Here is a 22,949-nt window from a genome sequence, read left to right on the forward strand (position 1 = left end):
AATGAAATTGATCCGAAACCTCGCGTCAAACATCGGAATCGTAGATGTCTCGTATCTGGATTCCCCAACATGGCTTTATTTCCGGTGTACGATATAGTGAGCGAGATATATTGTCTTCGTCTGTTGTGCATCTCCTTAGCTGAGCTATCGCTCCGGCGATGACGACGCACGTGCTGCGCAGTCCAGAGTACCGAGTCAGGAGCTGGTGGGTTCATTCCAGAAAAGAGAGAATAAGAGGAGCGAGAAAGCTGGCGCGACAAGCCATCCCATGCTTGGACGAAGTGGGGGTCATCCGGGGTTCGTCCAAGACCAAGTCCCAAAACATGACATGATCGTCTCCATGCTGTCAACGGTGCCAAGGGCCATGCGGTGTACGGGGCCTGCAGTGGGAAGGATGTCCTCAACGGCTGTCCGCATCGTACTCGAGAAAGGTACTTGTTACCGCACAAGAGACTGTGGGTAGAAAACCTTAGGCGGCATAGACAACATCATGATATCTGCCCAGGTTGCTTTCGGCTTAGCAAGACTGCACGCAGCAAACACTGTCCTCAACTGGTCCACTGCAGTTGACCACGCGACAAAGTAGGGTTACATGGTCGTTTCCGCCAGTAGATGAGCAAAGAAGACATTGCCACGGTTCCGGGGTTTACGCAACTGGGACAAAGTACTAGTACAGAGTACCACAATGTCTCTGATGGCGAACACAAACCCCTGCCCCTGTGTGATACGAAAACGTCTTTGAAAGGGGTGGCTACCACGCCTCGCTCCCCGCAACTTTTGACAATTTTTTGCACTCGCTCAACGCAACCAAGCAACCGGAACACCAAAAAAAAAAAAAAGAGTTGAGAAAATATGTCGGCGACAACTGATAACTTAAGGATCAGTAAAGATCTTGTTACCAGCAAACAACCCATTATATGTTATTACCTGTAATTAGCAGCATTAGTCAGTTGAGTTGATTGCAACCAAGAGATGAGAGGTTCCCTATGCACCCCGCCGACATTATGTAACCCTGCGAAATCACCACGACTCCATCCGTTTCCGTCTCTCTGCGACTCTGACTGACCCCTGTGCCTTGAAAAATCTCAACCGAGTGGTGGTACAGGTGGCATTAGGGACAGTTGATAGTGCGCTGCCCCAGAGATACCCTGCCCGAGCCGTTGGGCCCGCATTTTGGGCGTTCTTGGTATAAACGCCGGCATCCCGTCCTGCGTTGGACGCGCTTCTCGTCCGCCGTTGCATTGTTGGTGCGACACGAGATGCATCTGCAGACTCTGGAACCCCACTCCTGCCCTGCCACTTTCCACTCTCCCACGGCTCGCTGCTGAAGAAACTGGAGAGACAAACCAACAGAAGTTTGAAAGATCCCAGAGAGCAGCAAGAGAGGGAGAAAAAAAGAGGACTCGGTCTCTGCTACAGTCTGCCTGCTTGGCCAGAGTCGAAAGACCTTATCCCAAACCCCCGTCGGACCGATTGATTGCCCCAATCTGAACATGAGTATCGCATACAGGCGACTGGACCCCTCGAGGCGCGAGATCCGCCTGCTCGAGATTCAGTCGGCGCGCAGTATCAACGACCCCGTCGAGTGCCGCCTCGTTACCGTCCGCCTCACCGACGACCTGTCGCGGGAGTACATCGCACTCTCTTCTCTTTACGGCGACGCGTCCGAAACCGACAAGATCTTCGTAAGCGGCCAGCCTGTCACCATCACCGCCCACTTGTCCCAGGCTCTGAAGCATGTCCGCGCCGTCTTCTACCCGACAATCTCGCAGCGCTTCCAGCGGACGCCGGCGAGGAGGCCTCACGGCGCCCCACGGTGGCTGAGGCAACTATTCGGCATAAGCAGCTCGCGTGCAAGCGAGAACGAGCCGAGGGCGCTGCGAGTGTGGTGCGACTTCCTCTGCGTCAACCAGCGTGACGACCTGGAGAAGACGAAACAGCATTCAGACATGCGCAACATCTACCGCAACGCGGAACTCGTCGTCGGATGGCTAGGCGAGAAGACGGAACACACGGACGTGGCGATGGCAACTCTGGCGCAGATCGAGGACGCCATGCCGCCCCACTGGGGAGACCCCGGTGACCGAGAGAAGCATCCCGAGGACTACGCGCCAACGCACAAATGGGCCGAGGCTGTCACGAATCTATGGGAGCCGGGGCCCGATGGCGAGATTCCGTTCATGCTGCCACATTGGATCGGCTGTAACGACTTCATGGGTCGTCCGTACTTCCAGCGCCGATGGATTCTGGAGGAGATTGCCATGGCCAGATTTCCTACATTCCTGATTGGAGACACCATCGTACCGTGGAAGCAGGTCCTTCGCCTTAACCGGATGATGGAGGAGTTCAAGTACCACCCGTCCAATGTCTTCCCCCAGGTATGTCTATTATTCTCCGTCCTTTGCCTTACCTGTCGCCTGCAGCGTGATGGGATCACTGGTTAGCTGCATGATAGAGCTGCGTTGGACTGACTCGCTTTGTGACTACAGTACTTGGCGGCAATGATAGCCGACTTGCCTCTGGAAACCGCGCATAAGCTGCTCGATGAATTTGCGCGGAGAGAGGCGTTGGAAGAGGCCAAGATCCTTCAAGAGGCAGGGAGCAGCAGGGCTACCTCATCCACGCGGTCCACCGACACCAGATAGCTGCATGGCATGCGTTGTTAAGGGCCGATTTTGCGGTCCAGATCTGACCATAGCTCCGAGAGAAACCGGAAAACATGCTGGTCTCTCCCAGATCGTTGTCGTCAGTTGTTCCCAGGGTGGCTTATCTTGAGGTATGGAGGAGACTCCGCGAAAGGATGGTTTTTAGCGTTGTAACGATGAGGATACCCAAAAGTTTCTTCTAGCTTCTTTGAGCAAAGACAATTGACTTCTTTTATTCTTTTTTTTTCGACACTGCGGAATGATACCTTGCAGTATAAATAGCCAGTCTTCGCGGAATTGCGACGGAAGACGCGGAAGATCTTGCATGGTATGAAGAACCTCGGGCGGAACAGGACGAGGTTGTCAAAGGACAGTTGGTAAGCCCCGACAACACTGGGACCTTCCGCCCACTTCACGCCTGAAAACTAGCCAATGGGTCGCATTAGAAATGAAGACTCGTACATAGTACTTTTGACGGGGCCAATAGTTCTATGCAGAGTGATAGGTGACTCCGGATTGTCGGTGCAAGGTTACACTGAATCTTCGGGGATACTGTTGCAGGTTGACATCCCGCCGACAATTGGCTGATCACCAACCGAGGGAATTTCGGTTCCGTTGAAGAACTGCAGTGTATCACACCTGCAGATATCCTGCGCCAATCCCGCTTACTCGGCTGGGTCCAGGGTCGTTCCTTGCAGGGATTTGCAAGCAGTTACCAACCCCCACGTAAGAATTGTATCTTAGCAGTTGGCGAACGTACAAATGATTCCGCCTCAGTATTACCAACATTTTACCGAGAGAACCGACAGTTTGGCACCTTCACCAACCTGAAACTAAATTTCGGTCCAAAGGCCAATAGTCGGAATAACCGAAAGGTTGACGTTCGGCTAATATCGTACAAATGGCTCACCGCCAGAACTTGGCTAGGTGTATTCTCTGACCAACGTTATGGCGACCCAATAATTGATATGCGCCTCTGACCAACCATGGAACTTGGTCGGATGGTGCGGGATAATGGACTTCGGACTTGACTCCGACATCAAAGTTGCTTCACAATGAAATCTCCCAAGCTCTCATTTCCTCGGACTCAATATCCCTACCATATCCTCTTGTTTTCCCGTTCCCATTTCTTTATCTATTAAGAAGCCTAGCAACCTCCAGAACAGGGCAGAATGGAGGCGTGCAACGCATCTTGCGTCGTATGAACTCCATCGGTGGCCGATGCATTCCGGAACCCGCATCGCTTGCTCCATCATAATCCAGGTAACACGTTTGCTGAATACTGAGATCAGCCGAAGCGGACGGCTGATTCGGTAACAATGGTCCAATTCTGTGGTACCATCGAAACATGAGGGTTACAGCTTACAACCACTCAAATTTACTTTTGGCAATTCGCAGTCTGACGCGCAGACAGCATCCGAGACAATTCCATGTTTGCGGAAACTACCATCACACAAGCCGCCTGGGCATTTGGTAGCTCTCTGACTGTTCCACCAAGAGCCGAGTTCTGTCAGATATGCTGGAGTTGCAAAGACCTCGCGCAAAAAAAAAAAAAAAAATTCCCCAATACGGTGTGTGAAGTCGTAATTAACGCTTCTGGGCACAGACGGCACTTGAGGAAGGACGGCGAACCAACGGGAACACGAAGATTAGGAAGATCACGAAGCGAGCTGATTACGCCATCATTCAGTGGAGTCGTTGCCGCTTGAAACCTCTTGCAGGTCTTGGCCGCAAACGAAGTTACCAAAAGAGAAAAGGCATTCACACCACTGCACCCCACGTGCATATTACAGCTGTGCCGCAGCCATGCAATGCATCAATCAGGCTCAGACTGCATCTTGCATCGCATCTTCGAGATCGAATGCAGAGTTGAATGGCATCCAAGTAACGTCAAAGGCCAACAGACAATGACAGATGGAGGAATGGTTGATTGGCCTGGTCTAGAACCAACATCGTCTGCACCACCCTACAGTACAGTACTTCGCTGTTTTGGTCCCGGCTGGTGGAAAGATCCACGTCATCAAGTAACTTACACACGCTGAGGAAAGTGTCTCGGCAACTACCATGTTTGGATGGTCGAGTTGCTGCGCAATCACACCAAGGCAGAATCCCTAATCGTCTCATGGAGGAATGTCAGCCACCATGGACTCCACGTAGAGCAAGTCTTGGGAACTTGACCTGATGCAGAACACGCACAACAAGACTGCCCAGCGAATTTCGGTCTTTCCCATTCGGCGATTCTTTCGTCCCAACAACTTCACGTGCGCTTCTACTTTTGGCAATTACGGCGAAGTCACCGGAGTCCCGAACTCGCCTTTCCCACAAGAGTAAGAAAGGAATGGCGCTTCGAAGTTACCGATTCTACCGGCGGGCCATTGACACCGCCTCAAGCCTCTCTCGTTTACTAAAAGTGGCTTGTGTACTTTCCGCGGATCTTTTGTCAGGTGGGCTGACCTTGGAAACGTTGTATGGTGTCGCGCGAGCTGGAACCGCGCCACAAAAACCTTTTCCCCAGCCTATCGAGATTCCACGCCTTCTATATGAGGGACCATGATCCAGATTCGGTCAGCCTTAGGCCTTTGTTGTCTGGCAAGCCGCTGTTAGTTACGACGAACGGTTTGCTGTGATCGAATTTTCCTCGCATTTTCAATCGCTCCACAGATCGGGGGGCTACCCCTTTAGTGAAGAACGCCTTCTACTGCTTGCGTCGAATATGCGCAGCCACGACAATCACAGGTTGACGAGCCCCAACTCAGGAATCCTGATGTCTTGGATATTAGCCCATATGCCAAGCCCGCCCTGCCTAGCAAGGTTGTCCTCCTTGATGGACCGTCATAAGTAGAAGTGGGCCCCACTCATCCCGCGAGCTGCACCCTTCGCCTCTCACCTGCGAGCTCAGCTTTGCGATACTCGGACATCAAGGACGTACATTGACGGATTGGGTCTCCACAAAGCTCCATTATGGATCTCCCACAGCTATCTCCAGAGGAGCTGGCAAAGGACAGGTCACCAATTGTCCTTGGCGTCGTGTCCATGTGTCTGGTCATTTCTACAGGTGTGTTAGTCCTTCGCCTTTGGACGCGCTATCATATTGTCAAGAAAATCGGCTTAGATGATTATGCCGCGGCTCTCTCATTGGTAAGTTCAACGAGAAGTTCCCTGTCGGTTACTCAAACTCGGCGACAACCGGCTGATTCGATCAGTTGTCGGTCTTAGGATGTGGAATCTCTATTGCAGTCAGTAGGTGATGACTAAACCGCGACGAGCAATCGATGTATCTGACCGTGAATAGTGACACGATACGGCCTCGGAAGGCACCAGCAGACAGTTACAATGGATGAACACATACAGTTCTTAAAAGTGAGGGAGCACGCTCAGAATAATTAGCGTTGACTTTGGACAGCTAACAAATCTTTTCTATCCAGTGTTTTTGGTGCTCCGTATTGTTCTACAGCCTAGGGCACTTGTGTTTCAAGATGTCCTTCCTACTTCAGTATTACCGCGTGTTGTGCACCAAGTTTATGCGCAAGCTCTACATCGCAGCAATGGTCTTCATTGGTTCATGGGGGTTCAGCGTCCTCGTCATGTCCTTCGTTTTCTGTGTTCCCCTGGAGGGCTTTTGGGATCATCGTGTCCCAGCCAAATGCTTCGGCCAGCAGGTCCTATTTTACGTCTTCGGAGCGTGCAGCATCGTCACGGACATCATCATCTTACTCCTACCGCTTCCAGCGCTGTTCAAGCTTCAAATACCCCGTTCTCAAAAACTCTATCTTTTGGCGATTTTCAGCCTCGGTTTCTTGTGAGTCTCTCTTCCCGAGCGTACGGCACAACCGTCGACTAACTGTAGTCCTTGCTAGTACCGTAGCTATTTCCGTCATTCGCCTCCAGTTCCTCAAGATTCTACCCGACTTCACTTGGTGGAACGTAGAGCCCGCAATGTGGTCACTTAGCGAGCTGTCAGCGGCAATGGTTTGCCTCTGTTTACCCACTCTGAAGCCCCTAGCAACGCGCTTGGGTCTCTTGACTACCCGTACGGGGAACTCGAGGTCCTACCCTTCAACAAATCGAAACAGCCGCAATTTCGGCGGGCCATCATCGAATGCGCCGCTTTCTCCCACTCCCAGAACGTTCGATACCAGTACGATAAATTCACCGGGGGAAAAGCCTGCCGGTTTTGGCAATTTTGCGGACGATACTGAGCAGTTCCATAATGGGGTGTTCCGCCAAACACCTGCGCTTGCAGTATAAAGATCATATGAATGGGATCTGTGTTTACGATTAATGATGTGATGGAGTTTGTAGGATCATGATCAAACGTTAGAGTCGCGCCGTGATGGATGATATTGGGTACAGGAATGTGGAAGAGGCCCAGTACCACTTCGGTGGGATTTCAGCAAGGGTCTAATACCAGAAGATAAATCATACAATGTACAACTGCATTTCAGCAAATAGCACAACTGCTTGCCCAACGCACCAAATCAACCAAGGTTGAAGCATTTGAAATGAAATAAATCCGGCTTACCGTACTACCTATGTATTGAAAACGGCAGCTCATCCGTGTTTGTAGATCAAAGCCGCCATAATTAGCGTTTAGCCGGACAAGAGCTCTATCGAGTCCGGCAGGATGGGAGCGTTATTACGCATGGATTTGACCTAAAGTTTCAGGGACCACACGGGTGACTACACAAGATGTAGAGAGAAGGCATGTATTATTGTTGTTTATGCCGGGGTTTCCACCGGTGTGGGGAGCAGAATGGTTTGTGAGGTTTTTCTCAATAGTTACCTTTAGAGACAACCGCAATCTGCAATCTTCCAGGCAGGTTTTCGAGACATTTTTGATCCGAAGGCAACCAAAATTGAATAAAAGAACGTTAGAACACCCTTCGGCGTTCAGGTAACCACAATAAAAGAGAGAATGACTTCATTGTTACATGCCAAGACCTTTTCGGTTGATTCATTGCCCGGCAAAAGGTGTCGGCATCAATGCTTTTCAGGCCCTTCCCCGCTGCTTCAGCTCATCTTTTAAGCAAATCCTAAGGTACACAATAGAAGCCCCTGTTCTCTAGAAGAACCTCGTTATAGCTCCCGACTAACTCCAATGTGTGTTTTCTGAGATGTCTCTGAGATCAGGATGCATCAGCCCTCTTCCTAGCTACTTCGTTCCTGGAAGCAGGGTAGCTCATTGCGCCTCCATACAAAACTGTTTCATTCCTACGCACCGCTTATAGTGTAGTTAAATTCCAGAAATTGAGAAGCAATGGTAGTATAAAGCTCTCTGAGGCCTGTATGAAGAATCAAATTGAAACCAGTGAGCCGTATCCCGTTCTTGGCTTTGAAGAAGACAGATCATACATTTCTATTAGATTCGAAGCTGTAAAACATTTCAATGAAAAGTTTCTTAGATGTATGGTGCGCAAGTTTAATAGCTCCATCGCATTCAACGTACGAGCAACTTCTAGTTATCTGGTGAGTTGTATATAATGAAAGCAGACCGCGACGGTCCAAGCAGGTGCGTCCACAATCAACCAAACACTCTATGACGTTGAAGGCTTCCAACTGAGCACACTGAGTTATTCAACCAGTAACAAACATGGCACCGTCGAGACCCCCGAGGAAGAGGAAGACGGGTCGCTTCGGCTCAAAACGTCGTCCAAAAGGCCAACGTGTGAAGAAAGCAAAGCCATGCCGACACCCAAATCTCCCCAAAGCCACTCTGCAACATACAAATGGTGGTGAAGGTGCAGAAGATGCAACACGAGAGCCTCGACCCTTCATTCCGCTGGCCCCTTTCTCATACGGCGCAACACCTCTGTTGAACATGACCTGTGGGCACTTTCTCGACTGCGAGCTCCAAGCCCATCAAATCGCGGCCCGAGATGCGTTCGTCAAGTGCTACCTGGAGGCATTGCCCCGGGCAGCCCCTTGGTCCAAGCTCCCTGCCCAGAGCCTGAAGAACTTTGCGGAAGGAAACGGATCAAAACAGGTCGAGGTCGAGGCGGCGTTCCTCGAGGGCTCGCTGCGCTCGATGATGAGGCATCTTGACGAGTATTTCTTTTTCGGCACCATGACACGTCTTCAAAGGGGACAGAAGGAACTGCTTCTGGTTCTGCAAACAGGGTTCGGCCTCCTGAAAGCAGACGTCTCGTTCGACAGTTACGGTGACGCGACTACACATGGACCAGACTTCGGAAATACATACACCCGTGTACGCCTTTGGGGCAGAATTTCGTCTATTGACCCGTGGGGTTACACCAGTAGCACGGCGGTAGAACAATTACCATTCACACAGAACGTCGCAACACTAGTGCACGAGATGGTCCACGCGTACCTCAATATGTTCGTCTGCAAAGGCGAACAGTGCAAACGAAATCTCCTAAACACAGTTGGACTGACTGGACACGGCTCGATATTTGTCAAGCTTTACACACTGGTTCTGGAAGAGATCTGGAAGTGGCACCCCAAACTAAAGGTTCTGTCTAGAAATGAGTGCATCCCCGGTACCGCCATCGTTAAGAAGAACATTGACGTGGAAGCCATGGAGCGTCTGAAATGGAAGGCATATGTTCAGGACCGAGATCTGCTCCCTCTCAGAGCTGACAGTCCCCGGAATCTTGTCTGTCAAACAGAGAAGCTGATCGAGGGCATCTCCAAGATGAGTATCACTTATCGCAAGCCTGGATCAAAGATCCCCCAATGGGAGGAGACCGACGAGAATCGCGATGTGGACGGTGTTAAGGGCGATGTAGCAGGAGGAACAAGCATTGCTAAAGTGTGACTTGACGTGGTTCTGGGGAAGTTTGTGTCTCCTGGTGGTTTGTTTGTTTGTTGTTACTTGGTAGAAGCTGCGTTTAATAAGTGTTCGATGAGTAATGCCGGCGTTGCGCAAAAACGTTACTTGTGTTTGGTCGAGAGACTTCCTTATGTTCCAGTTATATCTCTCTGACACTTCACTTACTGCCTAGCTAAGGTTATTCGCACGGCATCATTTGGACTCACTTGAAGACGTTGTCACTAACACAGACTGTCTGACAGACAGTATGTATTGAAAAGCCTGCGCAATATGTACGAGACTCTCTTTAGGGCTAAACGAACAGTTAGGAGTGTGTTTGTGTCGGTGTGAATGTGTTGTTATGAAAAGGGGGGGAAGTTGCGGTGGTGAGGGTGCAGGCTGGAGCAACAGAGAGGAGTCGATCCACGCTCTCGATGTTCCAGGGCATACTTCGGTCAACTACCAAGGCCCTCCCAGGTCCTTGAAAAACGCCAAAGCTACGTTCTGCTTCTCCTCTTTATCGTTGTCTGCAAGGACTCTTCACCTGCCGATAGTCGACGTGAAGCTAGCTCGGGGTTGCCTTCCCTATGTAGAACTGATTTATCAAGTACAGTGAAGTCTCTCGCTGGCCACAGTCCGCTATGTTACCGTCTGTTACGTTATCCGTCTAGGTTATCACTCAGATAGCCACGTCATAGTTGAGTTCAAGTACGAGTCGGTACCGCTTCGAACTTCCAAGACGATTGTGGGGTATTACTTTCTTCATTCCTTATTAACAATCCTATCCATACATCTATACGGCGTGAATGTCATTCACGTCCATCGTTGTATCCAAGCCCCAACGGTGGGTTTTCTCTTTCTATGCCTCCGGCACATACACGCCATCCTTACAAAGGACCACAATCTTCTTGAAGAAGCGGCGCCACTCGAGCGGATCTCCCTTGATTTTCACGAACCGGATATCCAAGAGCTCTTGCTCCTCTGGCAGCCTGTGCTTGTCGACGTGGATCTCGCCGTGCATCGACTGCCGCCGCTCGTCAAGTGTCTTGATCTTGATCGTGACGATGTGGTCCGCGTGCAGGCTCGGCGTCACGGGTGGCAGCGGGACGTTGAGCTGGTGCAACGCGTCGCTGAGCATTTGAACAAGGAGCTGCGGCGGTACGTGCGAGAAGAAGCGCGTGAGCGACTCGGGCGGCACAATGTCGCGGAAGCGGCGCGCGGCCTGGGTTAGGGTCAGCGGGACGCCGGGGGTCTGCGAAAATTGGCTGATGGACGGCTCTTCTGCGAGGGATTCCAAGAACATGCGTCTGTTGGCGACGCTGCTCACACTACGGGACAGTGGCTGCGTCGAAGAGACGGCAATAGGGTTCATGACCTTCAGAGCAGGACGCTCCCAGTCCCATGTGACATCATTTATGGGCGTCTCGGGCTGCGTGAAGGACACCTTGCCGACGGTGTCGATGTCCATGGAATCGCTGCTCGACGGATTGCCTTGGGAAGCCGTCGGCTGCTTGTTGAAGTCGATCTTGAGGCTCTCCAGCATCTGCGTGGCCAGGTTGATTGGGTCGGAAATCTTTCCGTCCGAAGTCAGATGCGGGTTTGGTCTGGTGTACCATGGATGTTGACGGATCTGTTGGAACGAGAAGCGCTTTTCAGGGTGAATGTTCATCATGCCGCGTAGTAGCGACAGGGCGTTTGACGGTATCCTCCCCCAGAGAGCATCAGTGCTGCGGCCATTCGTCCGGACGTACTCTTGATACTCCCAGCTGCCGTTCGACGGCTCGTCCCAGGGGGTGTTGCCCACCAGCAGCACGAAGAGGATGACGCCACATGACCAGATGTCGACAAGATCTGGAGAGTACTTGCTTGCGTTTGACGACGTCTTCTTCTCCGCCTTACTACATGCGAGAATCTCGGGGGCGATGTATGGCGGGCTACCGCAGAGGGTGGAACTCGTCTTCCGTTGACCCTTGTACTCAAACATGGTCGACATACCAAAATCAGCGAGCTTGAGACTTCCCGTCTCGGATAGCAATATATTCTCGGGCTTCAGGTCGCGATGCGCCACGCCCTTTGAGTGGATGAAGCTCACGCCACTGATGAGCTGCAGGAAGTAGACGTGCGCGATATTCTCGTGCACGCCTACGTCGGCCTCAATCTTGTCGAAGAGGTCGCCGCCATCGGCAAATTCCATGGCAATCCATCTCCAGTTGGTGTCCTCGCCCGAAGCAAACCACTCAATGATGTTCGGGTGTTGGCCGACATGCGAGTGGAGCGACACCTCCATCAACAGCTGCTTCGCAGATACCCGGCCATGCTTGACGGCATAGCCCTTGTGGATGAACTTGACGGCGAAAACGGGCGTTTGCGCGTCTTGGGGGACGGCCTTCTTGATTCTGCGTACTGAAGTGTCAGTGGAGGGGTTCCATCAGCAGCGATCCAGATGAGGGGCGTCCCACGATGCATAAGCGCCTCGCCCAATTGTTTTGGAGATGATCCGGAAGGGCAGATCGGTGGGTAAAGGGTCCAGCTGCGACTGTTGCATCTTTTCTTAGTGAGTAAACCGCAGTCGGAGAGACGTTTGGATGGTTCCTGCGCAAGTCGGTGGTGGACTAGTCCATGACTGAGACTGGCCAAGCCCAGGGGAAATGAGATGGGCAAGCAGGGATTTCGGATATCGATTCACGATGACTCTTTTGGCAAACAACAACAGACAAAACGACAGGGTGGATGACGTAGCAGACTAACGTAAGGCGGATTGTGCACAAAGGGTCCAGGGTCCAGAATCAACAGGAACTCACCATTTTGACTGAGGTGGTGTCTTGTACCGTTCCAACGCGATGCCTCTCCAACAAAGCGCGTCTCGACCGCGTAAAGAGCTTCTGAGCGTGTTTGTTTGGAGTGAAGGCATGTTTCATTGCCGCCTGCATCGACGCGAACCCGTTGGCCGATAAGCCTCCTTATCGTGGTTGCTGCAGCGTTGGCCCGGTAAACAGCCCGCCACCACCCCCCTCCAAACTGACAGAACCCACTTCTGAGGGGTCGCCGCTTTTGCATACCTAATCCAGCACACCTAATACTTCAATGGAGATACTGCCACCCAACTTGAGGGCGACTCCATGACATAAGTCATCCTAAAGAAGAGTGCATTGAATTGGTTGTGTGTATCATGTGATGAGTTCCTGGCTTGATTGAAAAGTGTTGTGCATAAGCTCTTGTCGGCAATCCCTTCCTCGCGTACCGGTGACTGAGAAAAGTGGCGTCCCCCAAGTGATCCTAAACCATCATCTCCCAATCGAAGTGCTGAATCTCAATTCCATAAACATGTTTGCCTCACCGCTGCTCTTCCAAGACTAAGAATACATGTCCGCACATCGGGTCATTGAAGCAAGACGATCCGTGGCGATGATGCCGACATCCGTCAACTCCTAATGGGCAGGATCCCAAAGTCGGATGTTGTTGGGTGGTTGCCTAGAAATCCCAGCGTCAGAAACGCTTCCGCAATATCCTCATTTTTAACTTACTTCTCCATCCATCCCTTCCTGGATCTGCATGCTCTGCAAACTTGTACATGGCATCGCATGCAGCGGTATATGAACTTTGGCAGCTTCCTCGTACATACATCACATTTCTGACCATGTTTGTTGATGAAAGTCCATTTGTACCGTGGGTTCTCATGACCACAACAATTCTTCCACTTCTTCTCGTTCACTTTGGGTTCTTGCAATACGGAGATGGCCACCGTGACTGTCGTAGATGTGCCCGGGTGGATACTCGCATCGTTACAGCAGTCCACTTGCGATAGAGCAGGAAAGGATGACGAGTCTGCTGAGCTTTCCCAGTTGCCACGCTTGACGATCTCTTCAGGCGAGGACATAGTCCTCCTAATTAAAAGTTAGCAGCATCGCTCTAGCTCTGTACCAACCCAATGACTTGCTTAACGGGCTCTTGCTTGTGAGCAGAGGCGCAATTCTCCCATGGGCACATATGAAAGGGTGCCATACTGATGTGGAGGACGTTGAAAAAGGTGAGGTTGAGGCGGACCAGCCAGACACGGATGATCTGGACAAGATCCAAGCCGAATTGATAGAAAATAGGTTCAACAGCTTCAAGCCTAGGTAGTCGGAGCTAAATGTAACTGATTGGATTTAATCAGGATTCAGTGGGAAGGGCCACAGTCTGCCTTCCCCGATAGCTTTGGTGAATAGATCATTGCACCCGGGCGCCTTACAAAAAGACCTGTTGACGGAAAGCACATGTTTGCAAAGTCTTTATTCCGGTGCTATGAAAGACACAAAGATTTTCTGAAGTCAAATGGGCTTTGAGGCTGATTTAGGGACGAAATCATCGTCTCAACAATCATCGTAAGATATATCTCTCTCTGTGTGTGCGTGTGTGTGTTATCAGCAAAACGAACTTGCCAGTTCATTGTCGTCTGAGTGAAGCCCAGAGAATCATTGTTCTCAACCCCTTTTCCATGAACTATCCTGGAAGAAGAAGCCTAGACTGTGTTAAGTTTTGTGTCTTCAGAGCAAACGACGAGACAGCTCAATTGTCGTATTTAGATGTTTTGCTAGGGGGGGGGATTCCGCAGGTAGCACATGAAATGCTTTTTGGGGGTTGGAATTATCGGACGAGACCATGTTTGTAGAGACTTTTGCTGTTAACATGCCACTTCCAACTTTTGGGTTCCTGGTAAGTCCATCTGTGAAAGGAGAAGAGTACATAGATAGTGAGAAACCTAGCCCAGCATTCTAACCTATGAAAAATTATTTTTACTAGCTTAGAAGGTGAAGACAGGCGATATGAATGCAAAGCCTTGGACTTTAAAGTCCGTCTGACTGAGAAATGGGTTGAAGTTAAACAGAGGAGGCTGACCTGTCTCAGGGGGTACGTACCGCCCGTTGACTTCCCGTCGTACGGCAGCGACAGCGCTAGCCCGAAAGCGTCGGTCGAAGCCAGCGCGTCGCCCAGGTACCAGCGTCCCCAGTTTCTCCAATCCCGGAAGCCCTTCTCACCCTACGGAATAATTGCCTTTCTGTTGTTCTCGACGCCTGCAAACTTGCCTCCTTCGCCCCTTGATCTTTCTCTTTCCTGCGCGCTGCATTTCCCCTTGCACATAAGTACTGAACGGCCGGACTACTTCCTTGCCTCACCAAACGACTTACCTGCTTCATCCCAGCACTTCACCTCTAGCACTCCTCCAGTCTCGAGACGCTCCCTTCCGTCTTAACTTCAGCGCTCCTGACCCCATTACTTGTTCGCTTCTCAGCTTCAGATCAGACACCTTTGCAACAATGGACTACAGCATGGAGGACACTCAGAACGCCGCTCCCGGCAGCGTCCAGGCGGCCAAGCTCGGCGGTGCTAGGAAGGGACCCGACGCGCAGAGCGTCACCAAGAGGTACGAGGGCCTCGTTACCCTCTTCCCACGTAGATGGACTAACTGTCTTACTGCAGATTACAAACGGAGTTGATGCAGCTTATGACATCGCCCGCTCCCGGTGTCTCTGCTTTCCCTTCAGCAGACGGCAACCTCATGTCATGGACGGCGACGATCGAGGGACCCGACCAGACCCCGTACGCCGGCCTGACGCTGAAGCTCAGCCTGTCATTCCCTACCAATTACCCCTACGCGCCGCCGACGGTTCTCTTCAAGACGCCCATCTACCACCCCAACTTTGATTTCTCCGGCCGCATCTGCCTGGACATCCTCAAGGACAAGTGGACGCCCGCCTACAACATCCAGACCGTCCTCCTCAGCTTGCAAAGTCTGCTGGGTGAGCCAAACAAGTGAGTTGCCCCGGCAAAAAGTGGTCCGTCATACGTTACTAACATTGGACCTAGCGCCTCTCCTCTGAATGGTGAGGCCGCAGAGCTTTGGGACAAGGACCACGAGGAGTTCAAGCGCAAGGTCCTCGCTCGTCATCGCGACGTCGAGGACGAGTGAGCGTACCTAGGCCCGGACGAAGTAGGGGTCAGTCAGTGGAAGGAGTGAAATAATTGTTTCGAGCACTGGAGAATTGGAGTCTTGTATGATTACGGGCCTGGTGGTTTTGGAACTTTTTTTGTTAGGGATTGGACTGCATTGCATGGTTGGGGCCTGGCTAGGATTGGGTATATCCTGTTGTCTGCGTCTTGCAGACAACTGAAGTCGAATGAAAAGACCCTGTAGGACGATGTGTGTAACATAACCTCAAGTAAACGGTTGTCCCAAGTCCCCCATCACCATTGCTGGTTGGTACACACGCAACGCTCCCTTCGCGCGCGCACTCGGCGCAGACAAAAATAACATCCCACCACATCGCGGGGTCCAGAACTAGTAAGAAGTCGTCGAATTCGTGTGTGGGGAATCAAGCGTTGTTCACATTTCCGTCGATTTTGTATGTGAGACTAGAATGCCGAATGCAACTCCGATGCCTTTATGCCGCCCTTAAACCATCCCAAAGAGAACTTTTTACTCCTCAACGACAACGGTCTGGAGACCCTTGGGGTTCTTGACGTTGACGGCCTGGACGTAGCTGTACAGCTTCTCCTTGGCACCCTCCTCGTCGTTTCGTCTGCGGGAGATGCGAATGCGGAGTCTGTAGGGAACGCCCTTGATACCCTGCTCCCAGACCTTCTTGTTCAGCTGGGGGTCGACACGGACGTCGGTGGTGCCCTATACAATCATTGCGGTTAGCAGCCGTTTATCTCCAAGCCGAAAAGTCGATTCTTCGTCTTGTCCCGAAGGACGGAGGATGATGATGGGTCGGGGGAATTGTTGTCGCGTGTGCTTGGATATTTCGGAATTTTTCTATCGAGGGGCAGTAGGACGTACCATGGCCTGGAAAGCGAAAGCCTTGATCTCCTTGATGGCACGGGGAGCGCGCTTCTTGAAAGAAACACCGTGGAGCTATAAAGGGGAAAATGTCAGCGTTGCCATGCTTGGTTTCAGCCCATCACCGACGTCGTTGGATTCGACTATCGACGGCGGCATGGGCTCTCAAGGAAAATACTAACGCGCTTGTGCATGTGGACGGTGTACTCGCGAGCGACGACGTCCGCAATGGCGGAACGCTGCTTTCCGGCGGGCTTCTTCTGCTTGGTCGACATTTTGGCGGTACCTCTCGTTGGGCGTTCGGTCGTCGGGATCGCGGAGTCGAGTTGGCTGAGAAGTTCGATCGATGGTGATGGTTTTCCCCGTAATCGAGCACGAAAAGTTTGTGAAGCGAAGGCAGGTGCAAGCCCTAGAAAGCGCCTTCCGAGTGAGAAAGTGGGGAGTCCGTGCTTGCGGCTGGTGAGTGGCGGTGGTGCAACAGACTGTAAGGTCATGTGACTCCTGTAGGCTTGCTTACCTACTCGGAAATAACCTTGGCAGGAGAAGAGCAGCAGACGTGGAGCCAGCGCCCACTAGGGAAAAGCGCCGCTTTCTCTCCTCCACAGGGAATACGATGGTACGTGCCCAGCTTTCGGAGTGGGCTATTTCCCCCCCTGACCAGACAACCTGAACGAAATTAGTGTCTGGGTCCCAACGAACGCTTGATCTGCTGTTATGCCCGCATACGAACGCCATCCAAGCCGCAAGCCATCACGCCTGCAGCGCCATCGTTAACCACACTGACGCTGTCAGTCTGCGCCGTGCGCGATCCTTCCCTTCTCACGCTCGTTCAGTAAACATACCAACTCCAGAGGAAGACTAGCGACAACGAGGAGATAGCCGCGCTACTACCAAGCCTAATCTTGCTGGTTGCTGGGCGCACCTGCCAAACCTCGACGAACCCGCGCTCTCTCGACGCCCTTGACTCTGATTTTGCATTATCAATCGATTGCGACTCCGTAACCCGACTTCTCTTTCCCGACCGATTTCTTCTGTCCAGATCATCTTTCGAATTCGATACCCCGACTTTCCTCGTAATCGCGACTCGATCAACATCATGGAGGACCGATCGACTGGGGCGTCCGGCACGCCATCGCCTCAGCCAGACCTGCACCGGAATCGCCTGCCGACTCTGTTCGAGGTGTTGAGCCGCCGTACCCTGCCTCCCGTGGACCTTTTCTCTTTCTACATCTTTATGAGAGACCAGCAAAAATCCGTTGACTATCTCGACTTCTGGTGCGTGTTTACCACGCCTCCAAAGCACGCGTTCTCTCACTAACGGAGCGTAGGCTCGATGTTGCTCAGCACATGTCTCTTTGCCGGCACTATGTCCGCGAACTTCGAAGATCCGTCCTTGTCGGAACTCCTGATCTGGATAAGTCAGGTTCGAAGCGGTCTTCCGCGATCTTGGAGGGTCTCGGAGATATGAGCCACAGCGCTGCTGGACCGTCAATGTACGCATCAGAGAAGGAGAAGAACCAGGATGCTCAGATGTCCGCCTACCTGAGAGAGGAGGCCCACGAGGACTCTCCCCAGAGCAGCACCGGCGACCAACGCGGCCGCGCCAGCGGAGCCTTCAGTACCCCGCGTGAGATGACGACCGAGTCCAACTCCCCGGCCCACACCGTCGCGAGACAGGACATCCGCGCTTCTGCAGAGAAGATCCTGTACACCTTCCTGCTCCCCGGCGCGGAACGCGAGATCATTCTGCCGGGCTCCATCACCCAGGACGTCACCACCGCCATCGAGGACTTTGGTAGAGATGACCCGGAGGTTTTTGATGTTGCCAAGGATTACGTCTTCCAGGCGATGGAGCGCGATGCCTTTCCCAACTTCCTGAGGATGAAGGCTCTCGGCAACCTGATCCCGACCACCCTTCAGATCCGAATGATTGTTGGCCTTTTGTCCATGTTTGGCGGCTTCTGGGCTGCCTTTATTCTCATCTTCCTTGATGCAGCTCGCACGACAAGATGCTGGGTGAGTCCCTCGATGACCTTATACGTGAGATCCAATTGCTAATTGACTTTCAGCTTATCCTTCCCTTCACCGTCGGTGTCTACTTCCTTGCCTCTTACCAGTACTCCTTGGACCCTGTCCTTGCTCTCATCGGCTTCAGCGAGTACACCCCGTTCAACTTCTCGAAAATCCGCGAGCCCTACGTTCGTAAGCTCCTCATAAAGCGAGCCATCATGGTCCTCTCCGTCACACTCTTGATCGACGCCGCGCTCTGTGTGCTCTTCATCCTTGTCCCGGGCAAACGGCTGTAAGAAGCCCACGTGTTCTAGGCCACAAACAAAAAGGAAATGACTTGCAATACCCCAAACACATCAACAATGCGGCCTCTCCAATCAACATCAGAGATGTACTAATATTCGGCCCTTGTTATTGAGAGAGCTTTCACGAACGTTACGACCCCAAGGATTTTGAGCGAAAGAGTCTTTTTTTTCTTCCAAATTTTCTGTTTTCATCGGGTTTCCATACCAGGATACCAAAAGAGGTACGGCGTAGGGACAAATGGGAGAGGCCACAAGGGATTCCAGCCTCGCATTCGGCGTTCAACAAGAGAAAGAGAGATCTAATTTCTTCTTCATTCCATGTACACAAGGCATGGTGTACTATTACTTCGGAGGGTTCGAGACATTGTTCTGCTCAGGCAGGACAGGGGACGGGAGGAGGTGGCCTCAGAGAGAGGGGGGACGAGGCGGGGAGGGCTTTTGGCTTCGACACTTTCATTCACTTTCATTTTTTGATTCCCTTAATTTCAATTTTTGGCTTGCTAGATAGGTACCACAGAACCCGAGATGGGAAAGAGGTTAGTGGCCCTCTGTATCAACACGTTCGAGGTTGACTAAAGTTGAATGTTTTCATGATCTATCGTGACGTTTTGTTGCTGGCGTGCCGGTTATGCTATGCTCCAGCTTTTTGAGTTACGCTCTTTCTCGCTTCCCATTACCTGGCACTCATTCTCATGGTCCTCATAATGCCGCAGTTTGACTGCTCGGCTGCGAGGCCTTGCCCCGAAAAAGGAGCATGTGCCCTCTCGTGTCAGAGCCGCCGTCCCTGCTCACTAAAGCTTCCGTCGACTGGCACGCTTCTTCTCCTGCTCGGGGTCCTCCTCATCCACATCCATCGCCTCGTCGTCTATCTCCTCCGTATTATCCATCATGCTCGTGCTGCCTCTCTTGTTGTACCGCTGCGCCCTTGACGTGTGTCCCAAGAACCCGCTCCCGCGCTCACCGCCGCCGCCGTGTCCGACAGCGAGCTTCCTTCCCGCCCCGGCCTCGGGGTCTTTCCGTACCTCATCGACCAGCTTCGCCAAGCGGGCCTCCTGCTCGGCCTTGTCTCGCTGGCGGCGGGCGGCGGCCTCGCGGATGCCGGCGATCTGGGACTCGAGCCCCTCAAGCGTCGACTCGCAGCGTGACGACCAGGCGTGCAGCGCACGGATCATGGACGGGACGGCGCCCGGTGCGAGGTCTCGCAAGGCGGCGAGGGAGTTTACCTGGACAACCTGGCGGTGGGGGTCGAGGGTGGCGTCTAGGAGGCCGGCGTAGATTGCCGAGATGACGAGATCCTCAAGGGCGCGGGCCGAGGGAAGGCCGAGGGCGGACTGGAGGGCGGCATAGCTCAGGTTCGAGCGGTCGCGGGCGAGTGTCAGGAGGGAGAGCTGGCGGAGCTTGAGGGTTTGGGCATCGTTGAGCTGGGGCAGTTGTTGGCCGGAGGAGAGGTAGACGGCGTAGGTGCCGTGGGAGAAGATCTCGAGGAGGCGGAGGTGAGGAAGGAAGTCGGGAGACTGAGCGAGGGCTTGGATTTGAGGGGTCTCGAGGAGCTCTGTGAAGAGGAAGGTGTTTGGGTTCGAGGTCGCGCGGGTGATGAGGTCGGCCGCGGCACGTGGGGAAGTTGCTGACTTGCTCAGAGCCAGGAAGGGCTGGAGATGGCACGGGTCAGCTTAAAGAGGAAGAGGAGAGAGGATGAATAGGGGAATGCTTACCTCGAGAGCATTGAGAGCTTTCGTCTGCTCCATCTTGAGAGCTTCTCGTCGATACTCACGAGGCTCTCTGAGGTGGGGGTTCCGGTCGATAGCAGCAGCTGTCGTCACTTAGAGCACGAGCCGTGATACCCCAAAGGTGGGGTTGTGGCGAGGCTGAGATTGGGGTGGTTCTTTCAGTGGTTATGGGACGAGACGAGGCTGAGAGCAAAGCTTGGATTCTGACCCTTGCGTCGTTAGATGGAGGGTGTGAAAAGCGAGGGGGTGTCGCTGGTTCGTTCGTGGAGTGTTTGCTACTGGAGATCTCTTCTGAGGACGAAGCTTGTGTCAGATCCGTTTGAGGTGCCGTCAATGGAAGGTAGGCGGCTGCAAGTCGGTTTGGGGGGCAGCTACGGCTCCGGGGCGGGGCAGGCTGGCGTGGCAGACAGGTATTGAAGGTACGGTTTAGGCGGTGTGGTGGGGCATCCCGCACTAGTGCAGTTGACCAATCCCTCAACGTACTTTCCTCCTAGGACCAGCCTCAGGTCCTGAGTCGCTGTCATGGAACGGAACAAAGACGGGACATCACGGGTTTCTCTTTGTCTCTGTTCATTGTCGGAGTTAAAAGAGTGGTTGAAATGGCTGTGGAAGGGCAAAGGGGCCTATGGGCGATCTTGTTTCCACGTCCATTTAGTCTGGAGCCAAAACACTACAACGAAGCAATTGCGGGAAGTTCCAGCCGGAGCTTGGCTTTTTCTCCAGACAGGGGGGACTGGACCTTCCATGGTGAGAATCACCCGAGCAAGTGGCTCAGATGTGCGAATCACTACATATTTTACCTTCTAGGTTGGGGCAGATCTTTCGGGTTGACAGGACCTAAGCATTACTTAACATTGTGTCTTGGCGCAGAAAATCGACTGAGGATTTGTTTCCCCTCACGGACACAGCCGGGCTTCGATATGGTCATCGTATGTTATTGAGGTTGGCGCGATACAGGTTGCTGATAAGGAGACCAAGCATCAATAGCCGACCTCGGCGGCGGTTGAAACAGACTCATCGGTTGGTTCGTCGGAAACTCAAATCGCATTTATTCTATACCTAGGCCTAGTTCTGGGGGTGACAAAGTGATTCTGAGGAGAACCTCGAGCTACTACGAGATGTCTCTCTCAGCAAAGACTTCAGAGACCGGGAAGGATTGATAGAAGATGGACGAAACTCGGCGAAGGATAAAAGATTAAAATAAAATAAAAGGAAAATAAAAAAGTAAATGCTTCGCAGGAGTTAATCACAACAACCTGGCAGCGTTGATTTGTATCCAGCCACCCATCCTAGAGGAGAGCTCGGATCACGGCTTGAGGGGCATGAAGCATGGCGTCCAGAGTCCCACCATCGAGTCCATCGAGACGTATGAGATCCAATAAACAATTCGGACGAATTGGTTTTGGCGACTCTGGTGGTCGGAGGCTGAAGCTTTCGATCCGAACCCAGGAGTCCCCTTGAACCCCCAAGGGAAAAACTGCCTCAAGTGCCGTGCCCTTGAATGTTTCGTGAGCCGGGCTGACCAGGCTCAGGTGCGTCGTCCTCGTACCACCGTACTCACGGTACTGTAGCGCAGCGTGTGCCCCTGGTCCGGGACAGACTATTGAGGAGAAGGGGCGGGGGCTGCATACACACCTGGTACCAGTGGGTGGCGAGTCTGGCATCAATCACCTCAGCTTACCAGGCTTACTATGTACACAGGCCGCACGTACGTGCGCCCCGGGAAGAGCCATGAATAGCGTTCTGTACGAGATGCACAGCCGAAGTCAGCGTCGACTCGCCGAGTTACCCACCGGTTCGAAGGAATGGTAGCAGTCAATCCTCGCTGCCGGGATGGCAGGCGGCAGATGGTAGCACAAAGCATGGCTCGAGGCGTCAACTAATGCCCATTTGAGAGAGAGAGAGAGAAAGAGAGAGAGATAGCCACAGCATCGGGCAACTCCAAAGATTAGGTAGGTAAACAGCGAGATGGCCACTAGCGCCTCCTTCGTTGCTGCGAGATGCGCCCAGAAATAGGACCAAGAGAAATGGGAAATGGGAGGAGGGCGTGGGAGGAGCCCCCGGTCCAGCTGTGGCGCCCTCGACTTCCCAGCGCCGAGAGCTACAGCACGGGCTGGCATCACCCGTGCGACCCAATTGGTCGGCTCGGCCACGGCCCGCCCACACACAAACTCCACGTTCCCATTGCTTCTGCAGCACACCCACCCCGAACCGAGAGCAAGCGCTTGTCTGGTGTCTCCTTTTCCAGGGTAGACATTCGACTCGTGGCTTTGAGTCAACTCTGTCAGAGACTCAGGGGATCTTTTATACATGGTATCTTGGTCAGGGCTGCAGCAAGTTGGTAGTAGGGAGGCTTGGGGTACGGATGATGGGTACACAAGCAAGTGAAGATCACACGTACCTACGTCTAACAGTAAACCCGAGTAGCAAAAAATGAACAGGTTTCTAACCCAGAAAACAGAGGAGAAACCACCCGCACGAGCCCCGAGAAGGGCTCAGGTTGCTCCGTAGCAGCAGCAGCAGCAATGGAACACAATGGACGGGAACATTGGGACGCTTTCTACCTGTATGTACCATACCTAGTACATAGCAGGTCGGAAGCAACGCTCTCAGCACCCAGAGACTCACTCCCCTGTCCCGTTGAAGTTCCAGCGCCTGTACCAGTATCTGTGT

At 52.7% G+C, this 22,949-nt stretch overlaps 8 protein-coding genes across 8 annotated transcripts; 5 read left to right on the forward strand and 3 right to left on the reverse strand.

Moving 5' to 3' along the window:
- Positions 1 to 1,493: 1,493 nt before the first annotated feature.
- Positions 1,494 to 2,645, forward strand: ColSpa_01891 (heterokaryon incompatibility protein 6, OR allele; the record flags this gene model as incomplete). Its single annotated transcript, XM_049268103.1, has 2 exons — positions 1,494 to 2,378; positions 2,490 to 2,645. The coding sequence occupies 2 exons, from the start codon at positions 1,494 to 1,496 to the stop codon at positions 2,643 to 2,645; spliced, it is 1,041 nt and encodes a 346-aa protein (XP_049124060.1).
- Positions 2,646 to 6,121: 3,476 nt separating this feature from the next.
- Positions 6,122 to 6,448, forward strand: ColSpa_01892 (satratoxin biosynthesis SC1 cluster protein 4; the record flags this gene model as incomplete). Its single annotated transcript, XM_049268104.1, has 1 exon — positions 6,122 to 6,448. One exon carries the CDS (start codon positions 6,122 to 6,124, stop codon positions 6,446 to 6,448), a length of 327 nt encoding a protein of 108 aa, XP_049124061.1.
- A 2,015-nt stretch (positions 6,449 to 8,463) lies between these two features.
- On the forward strand, positions 8,464 to 9,420 carry ColSpa_01893 (uncharacterized protein; the record flags this gene model as incomplete). The annotated part of the gene is made up of 1 exon (XM_049268105.1): positions 8,464 to 9,420. The coding sequence occupies one exon, from the start codon at positions 8,464 to 8,466 to the stop codon at positions 9,418 to 9,420; it is 957 nt and encodes a 318-aa protein (XP_049124062.1).
- Positions 9,421 to 10,273: 853 nt separating this feature from the next.
- Positions 10,274 to 11,959, reverse strand: ColSpa_01894 (serine/threonine-protein kinase CLA4; the record flags this gene model as incomplete). Its single annotated transcript, XM_049268106.1, has 2 exons — positions 10,274 to 11,810; positions 11,874 to 11,959. The coding sequence occupies 2 exons, from the start codon at positions 11,957 to 11,959 to the stop codon at positions 10,274 to 10,276; spliced, it is 1,623 nt and encodes a 540-aa protein (XP_049124063.1).
- Positions 11,960 to 14,711: 2,752 nt separating this feature from the next.
- On the forward strand, positions 14,712 to 15,364 carry ColSpa_01895 (ubiquitin-conjugating enzyme E2; the record flags this gene model as incomplete). The annotated part of the gene is made up of 3 exons (XM_049268107.1): positions 14,712 to 14,818; positions 14,875 to 15,207; positions 15,262 to 15,364. 3 exons carry the CDS (start codon positions 14,712 to 14,714, stop codon positions 15,362 to 15,364), a joined length of 543 nt encoding a protein of 180 aa, XP_049124064.1.
- A 507-nt stretch (positions 15,365 to 15,871) lies between these two features.
- On the reverse strand, positions 15,872 to 16,509 carry ColSpa_01896 (60S ribosomal protein L31-B; the record flags this gene model as incomplete). The annotated part of the gene is made up of 3 exons (XM_049268108.1): positions 15,872 to 16,075; positions 16,235 to 16,309; positions 16,417 to 16,509. 3 exons carry the CDS (start codon positions 16,507 to 16,509, stop codon positions 15,872 to 15,874), a joined length of 372 nt encoding a protein of 123 aa, XP_049124065.1.
- Positions 16,510 to 17,330: 821 nt separating this feature from the next.
- Positions 17,331 to 18,540, forward strand: ColSpa_01897 (protein rax1; the record flags this gene model as incomplete). Its single annotated transcript, XM_049268109.1, has 3 exons — positions 17,331 to 17,509; positions 17,563 to 18,250; positions 18,304 to 18,540. The coding sequence occupies 3 exons, from the start codon at positions 17,331 to 17,333 to the stop codon at positions 18,538 to 18,540; spliced, it is 1,104 nt and encodes a 367-aa protein (XP_049124066.1).
- An 800-nt stretch (positions 18,541 to 19,340) lies between these two features.
- Positions 19,341 to 20,294, reverse strand: ColSpa_01898 (COP9 signalosome complex subunit 7a; the record flags this gene model as incomplete). Its single annotated transcript, XM_049268110.1, has 2 exons — positions 19,341 to 20,198; positions 20,262 to 20,294. The coding sequence occupies 2 exons, from the start codon at positions 20,292 to 20,294 to the stop codon at positions 19,341 to 19,343; spliced, it is 891 nt and encodes a 296-aa protein (XP_049124067.1).
- Positions 20,295 to 22,949: the final 2,655 nt, after the last annotated feature.

This window comes from Colletotrichum spaethianum (genome assembly GCF_022836535.1).
Source record: "Colletotrichum spaethianum MAFF 239500 DNA, contig03, whole genome shotgun sequence".
NCBI classification, from domain to species: Eukaryota; Fungi; Ascomycota; class Sordariomycetes; order Glomerellales; family Glomerellaceae; genus Colletotrichum; species Colletotrichum spaethianum.